We start from the raw sequence: 17,586 nt of genomic DNA, 5'->3' as shown, positions 1-17,586 counted from the left end.
TTCTTTTCAGATCCTCCAGGACCACCTTCCAATGCCCGGGTCACAGATACTACCAAGAAATCTGCTTCTTTAGCTTGGAGCAAGCCTCATTATGATGGTGGGCTTGAAATCACAGGTTATATTGTGGAGCATCAAAAAGTAGGAGATGAGACATGGATAAAAGATACCACAGGACCTGCCCTGAGAATCACCGAATTTGTCGTCCCTGATCTTCAGACTAAAGAAAAATACAATTTCAGAATCAGTGCTGTCAATGATGCTGGTGTTGGGGAACCAGCTGTCATTCCTGATGTTGAAATTGTAGAGCGGGAAATGGCTCCTGATTTTGAACTGGATGCCGAGCTCCGAAGAACACTTGTTGTTAGAGCAGGGCTCAGCATTAGAATTTTTGTGCCAATTAAAGGTCGTCCAGCCCCGGAAGTGACATGGACCAAAGATGACATCAATCTGAAAACCCGCGCCAACATTGAAAATACAGAATCGTTTACTCTTCTGATTATTCCAGAATGTAACAGATATGACACTGGAAAATTCGTGATGACCATTGAAAACCCTGCTGGGAAGAAAAGTGGCTTTGTGAATGTCAGGGTCTTGGATACACCAGGCCCTGTCCTTAACCTGAGGCCAACAGACATCACCAAGGACAGTGTCACCCTGCACTGGGACCTTCCTCTGATAGATGGGGGTTCACGCATAACAAACTATATTGTGGAGAAACGCGAAGCCACACGGAAATCCTATTCCACAGTCACTACCAAGTGCCATAAGTGCACATATAAGGTTACTGGCCTGTCTGAAGGATGTGAATACTTCTTCAGGGTGATGGCAGAAAACGAATATGGAATTGGTGAGCCGTCAGAAACTAAGGAACCCGTAAGAGCCTCTGAAGCACCCTTACCACCGGAAAGCCTGAACATCATGGACATAACTAAAAACACAGTGAGCTTGGCTTGGCCCAAGCCTAAACATGATGGTGGTAGTAAGATCACCGGCTATGTAATTGAAGCCCAAAGAAAAGGCTCTGACCATTGGGCCCACATCACAACCGTGAAAGGGTTGGAATGTGTCGTAAGGAATCTAACCGAAGGGGAGGAATACACATTCCAAGTGATGGCTGTGAACAGTGCAGGGCGAAGTGCACCTAGAGAGAGCAGACCTGTCATAGTCAAAGAACAGACAATGCTTCCAGAGTTTGACCTCCGTGGCATCTATCAAAAGTTGGTCATCGCCAAAGCTGGTGACAACATCAAAGTTGAAATTCCAGTGCTTGGTCGACCAAAACCCACAGTGACATGGAAAAAAGGAGACCAGATTCTTAAGCAAACGCAGAGAGTTAATGTTGAAAATACAGCAACTTCCACCATCCTAAACATTAGCGAGTGTGTCAGAAGTGATAGTGGGCCATATCCATTAATGGCCAAGAACATTGTAGGAGAGGTTGGCGATGTTATCACCATTCAAGTTCATGATATCCCAGGGCCGCCTACTGGGCCAATCAAATTTGATGAAGTTTCCTCTGATTTTGTAACCTTCTCTTGGGAACCACCTGAGAATGACGGCGGTGTCCCAATAAGCAACTATGTGGTGGAAATGCGACAGACGGACAGTACTACATGGGTTGAGTTAGCAACAACTGTTATACGCACTACTTACAAAGCCACTCACCTTACCACTGGTGTGGAGTATCAGTTCCGTGTAAAAGCTCAAAACAGATATGGAGTTGGTCCAGGCATCACATCAGCATCTATTGTTGCCAACTATCCATTTAAGGTTCCTGGACCTCCAGGTACCCCTCAGGTAACTGCAGTTACAAAGGATTCCATGACAATTAGCTGGCATGAGCCACTCTCTGATGGTGGAAGCCCCATTCTAGGCTATCATGTTGAAAGAAAAGAACGAAATGGCATTCTCTGGCAGACTGTGAGCAAAGCATTAGTGCCGGGCAACATTTTTAAGTCAACTGGACTTACAGATGGCATTGCATATGAATTCCGAGTGATTGCAGAAAACATGGCAGGCAAAAGCAAACCAAGCAAACCATCAGAACCCATGCTTGCCTTGGATCCCATTGACCCACCTGGGAAACCAGTTCCTCTAAACATTACTAGACACACAGTGACACTTAAATGGGCTAAGCCCGAATATACTGGAGGCTTTAAAATCACTAGTTACATAGTGGAAAAGAGAGACCTTCCTAACGGAAGGTGGCTAAAAGCCAACTTCAGCAACATTTTGGAGAATGAATTTACAGTCAGTGGCCTAACAGAAGATGCTGCATATGAATTCCGGGTAATTGCCAAAAATGCTGCCGGTGCTATCAGTCCACCATCTGAGCCATCAGATGCTATTACATGCAGGGATGACATTGAAGCACCAAGGATACTGGTAGATGTGAAATTTAAGGACACTGTTATATTAAAAGCAGGTGAGGCATTCAAGCTGGAAGCTGACGTTTCAGGTCGCCCCCCTCCAACCATGGAATGGACCAAGGATGGAAAGGAACTTGAAGGCACAGGAAAATTAGAAATAAAAATTGCAGACTTCTCTACATATCTGATAAACAAGGATTCATCAAGAAGGGACAGTGGTGCGTACATCCTTACAGCAACTAACCCTGGTGGTTTTGCCAAACACATATTCAATGTCAAAGTCCTCGACAGGCCAGGTCCACCTGAAGGACCTTTAGCTGTGTCTGAAGTGACATCAGAAAAATGTGTGCTATCATGGTTGCCTCCACTGGATGATGGAGGTGCCAAAATTGATCATTACATAGTACAGAAACGTGAGACCAGCAGATTGGCATGGACTAATGTAGCATCAGAAGTCCAAGTCACAAAACTAAAAGTCACTAAACTCTTAAAAGGCAATGAATATATATTCCGTGTCATGGCTGTAAATAAATATGGAGTTGGAGAGCCACTGGAATCTGAACCTGTGCTTGCAGTGAATCCTTATGGACCTCCTGATCCACCTAAAAACCCTGAAGTGACCACCATCACTAAGGATTCAATGGTTGTCTGCTGGGGACATCCCGATTCGGATGGTGGCAGTGAAATCATCAACTATGTTGTAGAACGCCGTGATAAAGCTGGGCAGCGCTGGGTGAAATGCAACAAGAAAACTCTTACTGACTTAAGATATAAAGTGTCTGGACTGACAGAAGGACATGAATATGAGTTTAGGATCATGGCTGAAAATGCTGCTGGCCTTAGTGCACCAAGTGCCACCAGTCCATTTTACAAAGCTTGTGACACCATATTTAAACCTGGCCCTCCAGGGAACCCACGCGTCCTAGATACAAGCAGATCATCCATCTCAATTGCTTGGAATAAACCTATCTATGATGGGGGCTCAGAAATCACTGGCTATATGGTTGAGATTGCCTTGCCAGAAGAAGATGAATGGCAAGTTGTCACTCCACCTGCTGGGCTCAAAGCAACTTCTTACACCATCACCAACCTTGTAGAGAATCAGGAATATAAAATCCGCATCTATGCCATGAATTCTGAAGGACTGGGGGAACCTGCCCTCGTACCTGGTACTCCAAAGGCTGAAGACAGAATGCTGCCTCCGGAAATTGAACTGGATGCTGACTTGCGCAAAGTTGTTACCATCAGAGCCTGTTGCACCCTGAGACTTTTTGTTCCCATCAAAGGCAGGCCTGCACCAGAGGTGAAATGGGCCCGGGAACATGGGGAATCATTGGATAAAGCCAGCATTGAATCCACAAGCTCCTACACTCTGCTTATTGTTGGAAACGTAAACAGATTTGACAGTGGCAAATACATACTAACTGTGGAAAACAGCTCAGGCAGCAAGTCCGCCTTCGTCAATGTTAGAGTCCTAGATACACCAGGCCCTCCACAGGATCTTAAGGTAAAGGAAGTCACGAAGACATCTGTCACATTGACATGGGATCCCCCTCTCCTTGATGGAGGCTCAAAAATAAAGAACTACATTGTTGAAAAGCGAGAATCGACAAGAAAGGCTTACTCAACTGTTGCAACTAACTGCCACAAGACTTCCTGGAAGGTAGACCAGCTTCAAGAAGGCAGCAGTTACTATTTTAGGGTTCTTGCAGAAAATGAATATGGCGTTGGGCTACCTGCTGAAACAGCAGAATCTGTGAAAGCTTCAGAACGTCCACTTCCTCCTGGAAAAATAACTCTGGTGGATGTCACAAGAAATAGTGTGTCACTCTCTTGGGAGAAACCAGAGCATGATGGAGGCAGTCGAATTCTGGGCTACATCGTGGAGATGCAAAGCAAAGGCAGTGACAAATGGTCCACATGCGCCACAGTCAAAGTCACAGAAGCCACCATAACTGGATTGATCCAGGGTGAAGAATATTCTTTCCGTGTTTCAGCGCAGAATGAAAAGGGCATCAGTGATCCTCGACAGCTGAGTGTGCCGGTCATTGCCAAAGATCTTGTCATCCCACCAGCCTTCAAACTCCTATTCAATACTTTCACTGTACTGGCAGGTGAAGACCTAAAAATTGATGTTCCATTCATCGGACGTCCTACCCCAGCTGTAACCTGGCACAAAGATGAAGTACCCCTGAAGCAAACAACTAGAGTAAATGCGGAGAGTACAGATAATAATTCCCTACTGACAATAAAGGAAGCCTGCCGAGAAGATGTTGGCCACTACATAGTTAAGCTGACTAACTCAGCAGGTGAAGCTACTGAAACCCTTAATGTCATTGTTCTTGACAAGCCAGGGCCTCCTACCGGACCAGTGAAATTGGATGAAGTGACAGCTGATAGTATTACTCTTTCCTGGGAGCCACCAAAGTATGATGGTGGAAGTTCTATCAACAATTACATTGTTGAGAAACGAGACACTTCCACAACCACCTGGCAAATTGTGTCAGCAACAGTTGCAAGGACAACAATAAAGGCTTCTAGGTTAAAGACTGGATGCGAGTATCAGTTTAGAATAGCCGCTGAAAACAGATACGGAAAGAGCACCTACCTCAATTCAGAGCCCATTGTAGCTCAGTATCCATTCAAAGTCCCTGGTCCTCCAGGCACACCATTTGTCACACACTCCTCCCGAGACAGCATGGAAGTACAATGGAATGAGCCCGTCAATGACGGTGGAAGCAGAGTCATCGGTTATCACTTAGAACGCAAGGAGAGAAACAGCATCCTCTGGGTGAAGTTGAATAAAACACCTATTCCTCAAACCAAGTTTAAGACAACTGGTCTAGAAGAGGGCATTGAATATGAATTTAGAGTCTCTGCAGAGAACATTGTGGGTATTGGCAAGCCAAGTAAGGTCTCAGAATGTTACGTAGCTCGTGACCCATGTGATCCACCAGGTCGGCCAGAGGCCATCATTGTCACAAGGAATTCTGTGACTCTTCAGTGGAAGAAACCTACCTATGATGGTGGAAGCAAGATCACCGGGTATGTTGTAGAGAAGAAAGAATTGCCTGATGGCCGCTGGATGAAAGCCAGTTTCACGAACATTATTGACACTCAGTTTGAGGTAACTGGCCTAGTTGAAGATCACAGGTATGAGTTCCGGGTGATAGCTCGAAATGCTGCAGGAGTATTTAGTGAGCCCTCAGAGAGCACGGGGGCAATAACAGCAAGAGATGAGATTGAGCCACCTCGAATAAGTATGGATCCAAAGTACAAAGACACAATTGTGGTCCATGCTGGTGAATCCTTCAGAGTTGATGCTGATATTTATGGCAAACCAATACCAACTACTCAGTGGGTAAAAGGTGACCAGGAACTTTCAAATACAGCTAGACTGGACATAAAGAGCACTGACTTTGCCACAAGTCTCAGTGTAAAGGATGCATTCCGGGCTGATAGTGGAAATTACATACTGAAAGCCAAAAATGTCGCAGGAGAAAGATCAGTTACTGTCAATGTCAAAGTTCTGGATAGACCAGGACCACCTGAGGGACCTATTGAAATATCAGGAGTTACAGCAGAAAAATGCACACTAGCTTGGAAACCTCCACTCCAGGATGGTGGGAGTGACATCACAAACTATGTTGTAGAAAGGAGGGAAACCAGCCGGCTTGTTTGGACAGTGGTTGATGCTAATGTGCAAACTCTCAGCTGCAAGGTCACTAAGCTTCTTGAAGGCAATGAATATATTTTCCGTGTAATGGCTGTGAACAAATATGGTGTTGGTGAACCTCTGGAATCTGAGCCAATAATTGCCAAGAATCCCTTCGTAGTGCCAGATGCACCAAAAGCTCCAGAAGTCACAACAGTGACCAAGGACTCCATGATCGTAGTGTGGGAAAGGCCAGCATCTGATGGTGGCAGTGAAATTCTCGGATATGTTCTTGAGAAACGAGATAAGGAAGGCATCAGATGGACAAGATGCCATAAGCGACTTATTGGGGAATTGCGCTTGAGAGTTACCGGACTCCTAGAAAATCACAATTATGAATTCAGAGTCTCAGCAGAGAATGCTGCTGGTCTTGGTGAACCAAGCCCTCCTTCTGCTTACCAAAAGGCGTGTGATCCTATTTACAAGCCAGGACCTCCAAACAACCCCAAAGTCATGGATATTACCAGATCTTCAGTTTTCCTTTCCTGGAGCAAACCCATATACGATGGTGGCTGTGAAATCCAAGGATACATCGTTGAAAAATGTGATGTGAGTGTCGGTGAATGGACAATGTGTACTCCACCCACTGGAATCAACAAAACAAATATAGAAGTAGAGAAGCTACTGGAAAAGCATGAATACAACTTCCGTATCTGTGCTGTGAATAAAGCTGGAGTTGGTGACCATGCTGATGTCCCTGGACCTGTTATAGTTGAAGAAAAATTGGAAGCACCAGATATTGACCTAGACCTAGAATTAAGAAAAATCATAAATATAAGAGCTGGTGGCTCCTTAAGACTATTTGTTCCTATCAAAGGTCGTCCTACACCAGAAGTTAAATGGGGGAAAGTGGATGGTGAAATCAGAGATGCAGCCATAATTGACACCACTAGCAGTTTCACCTCTCTTGTTCTTGACAACGTCAACCGATATGATAGTGGAAAATACACTCTCACATTAGAAAACAGCAGTGGAACCAAGTCTGCCTTTGTTACTGTCAGAGTCCTGGACACACCAAGTCCCCCTGTTAACCTGAAAGTCACTGAAATCACCAAAGACTCAGTATCTATTACCTGGGAGCCTCCTCTGTTGGATGGTGGGTCCAAAATTAAAAATTACATTGTTGAAAAACGTGAAGCCACAAGAAAATCATATGCTGCTGTCGTAACAAATTGCCATAAGAATTCTTGGAAAATTGACCAACTGCAGGAGGGTTGCAGTTACTACTTCAGAGTCACAGCCGAGAATGAGTACGGAATTGGCCTTCCTGCCCGTACTGCTGATCCAATCAAAGTTGCAGAAGTCCCACAGCCTCCAGGAAAAATAACTGTAGATGATGTCACCAGAAACAGTGTCTCTCTGAGTTGGACAAAGCCTGAACATGATGGTGGCAGTAAAATCATACAATATATTGTGGAAATGCAATCAAAACACAGTGAGAAATGGTCAGAGTGTGCTCGAGTTAAGTCGCTTGAAGCAGTAATTACCAACCTCACTCAGGGAGAAGAATATCTTTTTAGAGTTGTTGCTGTAAATGAAAAGGGAAGAAGTGATCCTAGGTCTCTTGCAGTTCCAATAGTTGCCAAAGATCTGGTCATTGAGCCAGATGTAAAGCCAGCATTCAGCAGTTACAGTGTACAGGTTGGCCAAGATCTGAAAATAGAAGTACCAATTTCTGGACGTCCCAAGCCAACTATTACCTGGACTAAAGATGGTCAACCACTGAAGCAAACCACAAGAATTAATGTTACTGATTCACTTGACCTCACCATACTCACTATTAAAGAAACACATAAAGATGATGGTGGACAATATGGAATCACAGTTGCCAATGTGGTTGGTCAGAAAACAGCATCCATCGACATTGTGACTCTAGATAAACCTGATCCTCCAAAGGGCCCTGTTAAATTTGATGAAGTCAGTGCTGAAAGTATTACAATATCTTGGAATCCTCCATTATACACTGGAGGCTGCCAAATTACCAACTACATTGTTCATAAAAGAGATACAACCACCACAGTATGGGATGTTGTTTCTGCTACTGTTGCTAGAACCACACTCAAAGTGACCAAACTGAAAACTGGAACAGAGTATCAGTTCAGAATATTCGCTGAAAATCGATATGGACAAAGCTTCGCTTTGGACTCTGAGCCAATTATAGCTCAATATCCCTACAAAGAACCAGGCCCTCCGGGCACGCCATTCGTTACAGCCATTTCCAAAGACTGCATGGTTGTCCAGTGGCATGAGCCAATCAACAATGGCGGAAGTCCTGTCATAGGTTATCACCTTGAGAGGAAGGAAAGAAATAGTATTTTGTGGACAAGAGTCAACAAAACTATTATTCATGATACACAGTTTAAAGCACAAAATTTGGAGGAAGGCATTGAATATGAATTCAGAGTCTATGCCGAAAATATTGTCGGTGTAGGTAAAGCAAGCAAGAATTCTGAATGCTATGTAGCCAGAGATCCCTGTGACCCACCAGGAACCCCAGAAGCAATCATAGTTAAAAGAAATGAAATCACTTTACAATGGACCAAGCCTGTCTATGATGGTGGAAGTATGATCACAGGCTACATTGTCGAGAAACGTGATTTGCCTGAGGGTCGCTGGATGAAAGCCAGTTTCACTAACGTCATTGAAACACAATTTACCGTGTCAGGCCTTACTGAAGATCAGAGATACGAATTCAGAGTCATTGCCAAGAATGCAGCCGGTACATTAAGTAAACCCTCTGACAGCACCGGACCGATAACTGCCAAGGATGAGGTCGAACTCCCAAGAATCTCAATGGATCCTAAATTCAGAGACACAATTGTGGTCAATGCTGGAGAAACCTTCAGGCTTGAAGCCGACGTCCAAGGAAAGCCCCTCCCTACCATTGAGTGGTTAAGAGGAGATAAAGAGGTTGAGGAATCTGCCAGGTGTGAAATAAAGAACACAGATTTCAAGGCTTTACTTATTGTAAAGGATGCCATTAGAATTGATGGGGGACAGTATATCTTAAGAGCTTCCAATGTTGCTGGTTCTAAGTCCTTCCCAGTAAATGTAAAAGTATTAGATAGACCAGGACCTCCAGAAGGGCCAGTCCAGGTAACTGGAGTCACTTGTGAAAAATGTACTTTAGCATGGTCTCCACCACTTCAAGATGGTGGTAGTGATATTTCTCACTATGTCGTGGAAAAGCGAGAAACCAGTAGACTTGCGTGGACTGTTGTTGCTTCAGAAGTTGTGACCAATTCTCTCAAAGTCACCAAACTCTTAGAAGGGAATGAGTATATTTTCCGTATAATGGCTGTCAATAAATATGGTGTTGGAGAGCCCTTGGAATCCGCACCAGTACTAATGAAAAATCCATTTGTGCTTCCTGGGCCACCAAAGAGCTTGGAAGTCACAAACATTGCCAAGGACTCTATGACCGTCTGTTGGAGTCGTCCAGATAGTGATGGTGGAAGTGAAATTACCGGTTACATTGTAGAGAAAAGAGACAGAAGTGGCATTCGGTGGATAAAATGCAATAAACGCCGCATTACAGATTTGCGCCTGAGAGTAACAGGATTAACAGAAGATCATGAATATGAATTCAGAGTCTCGGCAGAAAATGCTGCTGGAGTTGGAGAACCAAGCCCACCTACAGCTTATTATAAGGCTTGTGATCCTGTCTTCAAACCTGGACCACCCACTAATGCACACATTGTAGACACCACTAAAAATTCAATTACACTTGCCTGGGGCAAACCCATCTATGATGGTGGCAGTGAGGTTCTGGGATACATCATAGAAATCTGTAAAGCAGATGAAGAGGAATGGCAAATGGTTACACCACAGACTGGATTGAAAGCCACTCGATTTGAAATCCTAAAACTCACTGAACACCAAGAATATAAAATAAGAGTGTGTGCCCTTAACAAAGTTGGTTTAGGTGAAGCTGCCACAGTTCCTGGAACTGTGAAACCAGAAGATAAACTTGAAGCACCCGAACTTGACCTGGACTCTGAATTAAGGAAAGGAATCGTTGTCAGAGCTGGTGGATCTGCCAGGATTCACATCCCATTCAAAGGCCGTCCAACACCTGATATTACCTGGTCTCGAGAAGAAGGTGAATTTACAGATAAGGTCCAGGTTGAAAAGGGAGTAAACTATACCCAACTTTCCATTGATAACTGTGACAGAAATGATGCTGGAAAATATATCCTCAAGCTAGAAAACAGCAGTGGCTCTAAGACAGCCTTTGTAACTGTGAAGGTTCTTGACACTCCAGGACCGCCACAGAATTTGGCAGTCAAAGAAGTGAGGAAAGATTCTGTCGTTCTGGTATGGGAGCCACCCATAATTGATGGGGGTGCTAAGATCAAGAATTATGTTATTGATAAACGTGAGTCAACCAGAAAAGCATATGCCAACGTGAGTAGCAAATGCAACAAAACCAACTTTAAAGTCGAGAATCTTACAGAAGGAGCCATTTATTACTTCAGAGTAATGGCTGAAAATGAATTCGGAGTGGGTGTTCCAGTGGAAACCATTGATGCTGTGAAAGCTGCGGAACCTCCTTCCCCACCAGGAAAAGTGACACTCACTGATGTGTCCCAGACCAGTGCATCACTCATGTGGGAGAAGCCTGAACATGATGGTGGGAGCAGAGTCCTGGGTTATGTTGTTGAAATGCAGCCCAAGGGAACTGACAAATGGAGCATCGTGGCTGAATCCAAAGTCTGCAATGCAGTTGTCACTGGCTTGAGCTCTGGACAAGAATACCAGTTCCGTGTCAAGGCTTACAATGAGAAAGGGAAAAGTGATCCAAGAATACTCGGCATTCCTGTTATAGCCAAGGACTTGACCATACAGCCTAGCTTTAAGTTACCATTTAACACATATAGTGTACAAGCTGGAGAAGACCTTAAAGTAGAAATTCAAGTGATAGGCCGGCCAAGACCTAAGATTTCTTGGGTCAAGGATGGTGAACCTCTTAAGCAGACCACAAGAGTAAATGTTGAAGAAACGACAACTTCAACAATTTTACACATTAAAGAAAGTAGCAAAGATGACTTTGGGAAATACACCGTAACGGCAACCAATAGTGCAGGTACAGCAACAGAAGATCTCAGCATTATTGTTTTGGAAAAGCCTGGACCTCCAGTTGGGCCAGTTCGGTTCGATGAAATCAGTGCCGACTTTGTGGTTATATCTTGGGAACCTCCAGCTTATACCGGTGGCTGTCAGATAAGCAACTACATCGTAGAGAAGCGAGATACAACCACCACCACCTGGCAAATTGTATCTGCAACCGTTGCAAGAACCACCATTAAAATAACCAAACTGAAAACAGGCTCAGAGTACCAGTTTAGAATTTGTGCTGAAAACAGATACGGCAAAAGTGCTCCACTGGATTCTAAGCCAGTTACTGTGCAATATCCATTTAAAGAACCTGGGCCACCTGGAACTCCTTTTGTAACATCCATCTCCAAAGATCAGATGCTGGTGCAATGGCATGAGCCAGTTAATGATGGAGGCAGCAAAGTTATTGGCTACCATCTTGAACAGAAAGAAAAGAACAGCATTTTATGGGTCAAGTTAAATAAAACCCCAATTCAAGACACCAAATTCAAGACAACTGGTCTTGATGAAGGCCTTGAGTATGAGTTCAAAGTTTCTGCTGAAAACATTGTTGGCATTGGCAAGCCTAGCAAAGTGTCAGAATGCTTTGTTGCTCGTGACCCATGTGATCCACCTGGTCGCCCTGAAGCCATTGTCATTACAAGAAACAGTGTCACACTGAAATGGAAGAAACCTGCCTATGATGGTGGTAGCAAAATAACAGGTTATATCGTAGAAAAGAAAGACCTACCTGATGGCCGTTGGATGAAAGCCAGCTTTACCAACGTATTGGAAAATGAATTTACAGTGAGTGGCCTCGTAGAAGACCAGAGATATGAATTTAGAGTAATTGCAAGAAATGCAGCTGGCAATTTAAGTGAACCATCTGAAAGTAGTGGTGCCATTACTGCAAGAGATGAAATTGATGCACCGAATGCCTCATTGGATCCAAAATACAAAGATGTCATTGTTGTTCACGCTGGAGAGACTTTTGTTCTTGAAGCTGATATCCGTGGCAAACCTATACCTGATATTGTCTGGTCTAAAGATGGGAGAGAGCTTGAAGAAACAGCTGCCAGGATGGAAATTAAGTCCACTATTCAGAAGACAACTCTTATTGTCAAAGATTGCATACGCACAGATGGAGGACAGTATGTTCTGAAACTCAGCAATGTTGGTGGGACCAAGTCCATACCAATCACCGTGAAGGTCCTTGACAGGCCAGGACCTCCTGAAGGGCCTCTGAAAGTTTCTGGGGTTACAGCAGAAAAGTGTTACCTGGCATGGAACCCACCTTTGCAAGATGGTGGTGCTAGTATTTCACACTACATCATTGAAAAGAGAGAGACAAGCAGACTTTCCTGGACTCAGGTTTCGACTGAAGTACAGGCCCTGAACTACAAAGTCACCAAGCTTCTGCCTGGTAATGAATACATCTTCCGTGTCATGGCTGTGAATAAATATGGAATTGGAGAGCCCCTGGAGTCTGAGCCTGTTATAGCCTGTAATCCTTATAAACCACCCGGTCCTCCATCAACACCTGAAGCCTCGGCAATCACCAAAGATTCTATGGTAGTAACGTGGGCACGCCCCGTGGATGATGGAGGGGCTGAAATTGAAGGCTACATTCTTGAAAAGCGAGACAAGGAAGGCATTAGATGGACAAAATGCAACAAGAAAACACTAACAGATCTCCGGTTCAGGGTAACAGGTCTCACCGAGGGCCATTCCTATGAATTCCGGGTTTCTGCTGAAAATGCAGCTGGTGTGGGTGAACCTAGTGAGCCATCTGTTTTCTACCGTGCATGTGATGCCCTGTATCCACCAGGCCCACCAAGCAATCCAAAAGTGACAGACACATCCAGATCTTCAGTCTCCCTGGCATGGAATAAGCCAATTTATGATGGTGGCGCACCTGTTAAAGGCTATGTTATTGAGGCTAAAGAGGCAGCTGCTGATGAATGGACAACCTGCACTCCACCCACAGGATTACAAGGAAAGCAGTTCACAGTGACCAAGCTTAAGGAAAATACTGAATACAACTTCCGTATTTGTGCTTTCAATTCTGAAGGTGTAGGTGAACCTGCCACTATCCCTGGTTCAGTTGTGGCTCAGGAAAGGGTAGAGCCACCAGAAATAGAGCTTGATGCTGACCTCAGAAAAGTAGTCATCCTGCGTGCAAGTGCTACTTTACGCTTATTTGTTACTATCAAAGGTCGACCAGAACCAGAAGTTAAGTGGGAGAAAGCTGAAGGCATTCTTACTGAAAGGGCCCAGATTGAGGTGACCAGCTCATATACAATGTTGGTCATTGATAATGTTACCAGATTTGACAGTGGCCGGTATAACCTGACATTAGAAAATAACAGTGGCTCCAAAACCGCTTTTGTCAATGTCAGAGTCCTTGACTCACCCAGTGCCCCTGTTAATCTGACTGTAAGAGAAGTGAAGAAAGACTCTGTGACATTGTCCTGGGAACCTCCACTTATTGATGGTGGAGCTAAGATTACAAACTACATCGTTGAAAAGCGAGAAACTACAAGAAAAGCCTATGCTACCATTACCAACAACTGCACTAAGAATACTTTCAAAATTGAAAATCTGCAGGAAGGATGTTCTTATTACTTCCGAGTTTTGGCTTCCAATGAATATGGGATTGGCTTGCCCGCTGAAACAACTGAACCAGTTAAAGTGTCTGAACCACCCCTTCCACCTGGAAGAGTAACTCTCGTTGATGTGACTCGCAACACAGCTACACTTAAGTGGGAGAAACCAGAAAGTGATGGTGGCAGCAAAATTACTGGCTATGTAGTCGAAATGCAAACTAAAGGGAGTGAAAAATGGAGCACTTGCACACAAGTGAAGACTCTAGAAGCAACTGTATCTGGCCTAACTGCAGGAGAAGAGTATGTCTTCAGGGTCTCTGCAGTTAATGAAAAAGGAAGAAGTGATCCAAGACAACTTGGAGTGCCAGTAATTGCAAGGGACATTGAAATAAAGCCTTCCGTTGAGCTTCCTTTCCATACTTTCAATGTCAAGGCTGGAGACCAACTTAAGATTGATGTACCGTTCAAAGGCAGACCTCAAGCCACTGTATCATGGAAAAAAGATGGTCAGGCTCTTAGAGAAACAACTCGAGTCAACATTTCTTCTTCAAAGACAGTAACATCACTTTCTATTAAGGAAGCTTCCAGGGAAGATGTTGGAACTTACGAATTGTGTGTTTCCAACAGTGCTGGATCCTTAACAGTTCCTATTACTGTAATCATCCTGGATAAACCAGGACCACCAGGACCTATCCACATTGATGAGGTTAGCTGTGACAATGTAACCATCTCTTGGAATCCTCCAGAATATGATGGTGGTTGCCAAATTAGCAATTACATTGTTGAAAAGAGGGAAACTACTTCTACTACATGGCAGGTAGTGTCACAAGCAGTTGCAAGAACATCTATTAAAATAGTGCGTCTGACAACAGGAAGTGAGTATCAGTTCCGTGTCTGCGCAGAAAACCGCTATGGAAAGAGTTCCTACAGTGAATCTTCAGCTATTGTTGCGGAGTATCCATTCAGCCCCCCAGGTCCACCTGGTACCCCTAAAGTGGTTCATGCCACAAAATCTACCATGGTTGTAAGCTGGCAAGTACCAGTTAACGATGGAGGAAGTCAAGTCATTGGCTATCATCTAGAATATAAAGAAAGAAGCAGCATTCTCTGGTCAAAAGCAAATAAAATCCTCATTGCTGATACTCAAATGAAAGTCTCTGGTCTTGATGAAGGACTGATGTATGAGTATCGTGTATATGCTGAGAATATTGCTGGAATTGGCAAATGCAGTAAATCATGTGAACCAGTCGCTGCCAGAGATCCTTGTGACCCTCCCGGACAACCTGAAGTCACCAACATCACAAGAAAATCAGTGTCACTTAAATGGTCTAAACCACATTATGATGGTGGAGCTAAGATCACAGGATACATTGTAGAACGTAGAGAACTCCCAGATGGCCGGTGGCTCAAGTGCAACTTCACGAATGTGCAGGAAACATTCTTTGAAGTAACCGAACTAACTGAAGATCAGCGCTATGAATTCCGAGTTTTTGCAAGGAATGCTGCTGATTCAGTTAGCGAACCATCTGAATCCACCGGACCTATTACAGTCAAAGATGATGTTGAGGCACCAAGAATTATGATGGATGTCAAGTTCCGAGATGTCATTGTTGTCAAGGCTGGGGAAGTCCTTAAGATAAATGCAGACATTGCAGGGCGGCCCCTGCCAGTCATCTCCTGGGCCAAGGATGGTGTTGAAATAGAAGAAAGAGCCAGAACAGAAATTGTCTCCACAGACAACCACACTATGTTAACAGTCAAAGACTGTGTACGAAGAGACACTGGGCAGTATGTACTCACAGTAAAGAATGTTGCTGGAACTCGGTCAATGGCAGTTAATTGCAAGGTCCTTGATAAGCCTGGCCCACCAGCAGGACCTCTTGAAATAACTGGCATGACATCTGAGAAATGCTCTCTTTCATGGGGACGTCCCCAAGAAGATGGGGGTGCAGACATCGACTATTACATCGTAGAAAAACGAGAAACAAGCCGTCTTGCATGGACAATATGTGAAGGAGAGTTAAGGACAACATCCTGCAAAGTGACCAAGTTACTTAAAGGCAATGAATACATATTTAGAGTGACTGGTGTTAACAAATATGGTGTTGGTGAGTCCCTAGAGAGTGTGGCTGTAAAGGCTCTGGATCCATTTACAGTCCCAAGTCCACCCACATCTTTGGAGATTACATCTGTGACCAAAGAATTTATGACACTTTGCTGGTCAAGGCCCGAGAGTGATGGAGGCAGTGATATCTCTGGATATATCATTGAAAGACGGGAGAAAAACAGCCTGCGGTGGGTGCGTGTAAACAAAAAGCCAGTTTATGATTTGAGAGTGAAATCAACAGGACTTCGGGAAGGATGTGAATATGAGTATCGGGTGTATGCCGAAAATGCTGCTGGCTTAAGTCTGCCAAGTGACACCTCTCCCTTAGTTCGGGCAGAAGATCCAGTGTTCTTACCAGCCCCTCCATCCAAACCCAAAATCGTGGACTCTGGGAAAACAAACATAACTATCAGCTGGATTAAGCCCCTGTTTGATGGCGGGGCCCCAGTCACTGGATATACCGTGGAATACAAAACATCTGATGAAACTGAGTGGAAAACTGCCATTCAGAGCCTCCGAGGCACAGAATACACAATAAGCGGGCTGACAACTGGAGCTGAATATGTTTTCAGAGTCAGATCTGTCAATAAGGTCGGCGCTAGTGATCCCAGTGATATCTCTGACCCTCAAATAGCAAAGGAAAGGGAAGAAGAACCCGTATTTGATCTTGACAGTGAAATGAGGAAGACCTTGATTGTCAAGGCTGGTTCCTCATTTACCGTAACAGTGCCTTTCCGGGGAAGACCAGTGCCCAATGTCTTGTGGAGCAAACCAGACTCTGACCTCCGCACGAGAGCATATATCGATTCCACAGACTCTAGAACATCACTCACAATTGAAAATGCCAACAGAAATGACTCTGGAAAATACACTTTAACCATTCAGAATGTTTTGAGTGCTGCTTCGCTGACTTTCGTTGTCAAAGTGTTAGATTCTCCAGGCCCTCCAGCCAAGATTTCTGTACAAGATGTAACAAAAGAGTCTGCAGTGTTATCTTGGGATGTACCAGAAAATGATGGTGGAGCACCAGTGAAAAACTACCACATAGAAAAACGGGAGGCCAGCAAGAAAGCTTGGGTCTCTGTGACTAACAATTGTAACCGTCTCTCCTATAAAGTGACCAACTTACAAGAAGGGGCTGTTTACTATTTCAGAGTTGCCGGAGAAAATGAGTTTGGTATTGGTGCCCCTGCCGAAACAAAAGAAGGAGTGAAAATAACAGGTATGTTCTGAGAATGAGAAAAGATGTCCATGTCAGTTTTGTTGCAGTAGTGTAAATCATTGTTTAATCTTAAATGCTTTTGATTTACATCCTAAGTTATGCACACTATTACATAAAGTGAATTTTTTAGTAGGTAGTTTTCAATGATAAATTAAAAGGTTTCGTACCTAGAAATTTAACACATGTAGAAATGAAGTGTAATTAAGTAACTGAATATGTATGCATAATGTGTGTGCATTGACATATACAGAGATTATTATGAGGAAGTTTCTTGCAAGACATTTTATCTTATTCCTCCCCTACATATGCGCATGGATTTGGGGTAAATCTTATTTAATCTGGTTGCTTAAAACAATATGAATGTGAATGCTATAACATGTAACAACTTGGGGAAGCTTTGGTTGGCGCAAACTGACTATACAAAAAATAAGAAACTCAATGTAAATATATAGCTTTCGTGTAAGTTTTCT

The 17,586-nt window shown here is 43.9% G+C and overlaps 1 protein-coding gene across 5 annotated transcripts in view; it reads left to right on the top strand.

Annotated features, from left to right (window-relative positions):
• Positions 1–17,586, top strand: part of TTN (titin) — a 262,852-nt gene that overhangs the window by 213,220 nt on the left and 32,046 nt on the right. For all 5 annotated transcript variants that reach the window (XM_040971803.1, XM_040971802.1, XM_040971801.1 and 2 more), the window contains one exon: positions 11–17,116. In XM_040971803.1, coding sequence (XP_040827737.1) covers positions 11–17,116 — 17,106 coding nt within the window. The remainder of the gene's footprint in view (positions 1–10; positions 17,117–17,586) is intronic.

This window comes from Ochotona curzoniae, unplaced genomic scaffold (assembly GCF_017591425.1).
Source record: "Ochotona curzoniae isolate NIBS_2020 unplaced genomic scaffold, NIBS_Ocur_1.0 contig_2210, whole genome shotgun sequence".
Lineage (NCBI taxonomy): Eukaryota > Metazoa > Chordata > Mammalia > Lagomorpha > Ochotonidae > Ochotona > Ochotona curzoniae.
This window is presented reverse-complemented; position numbering and strand designations above follow the sequence as displayed.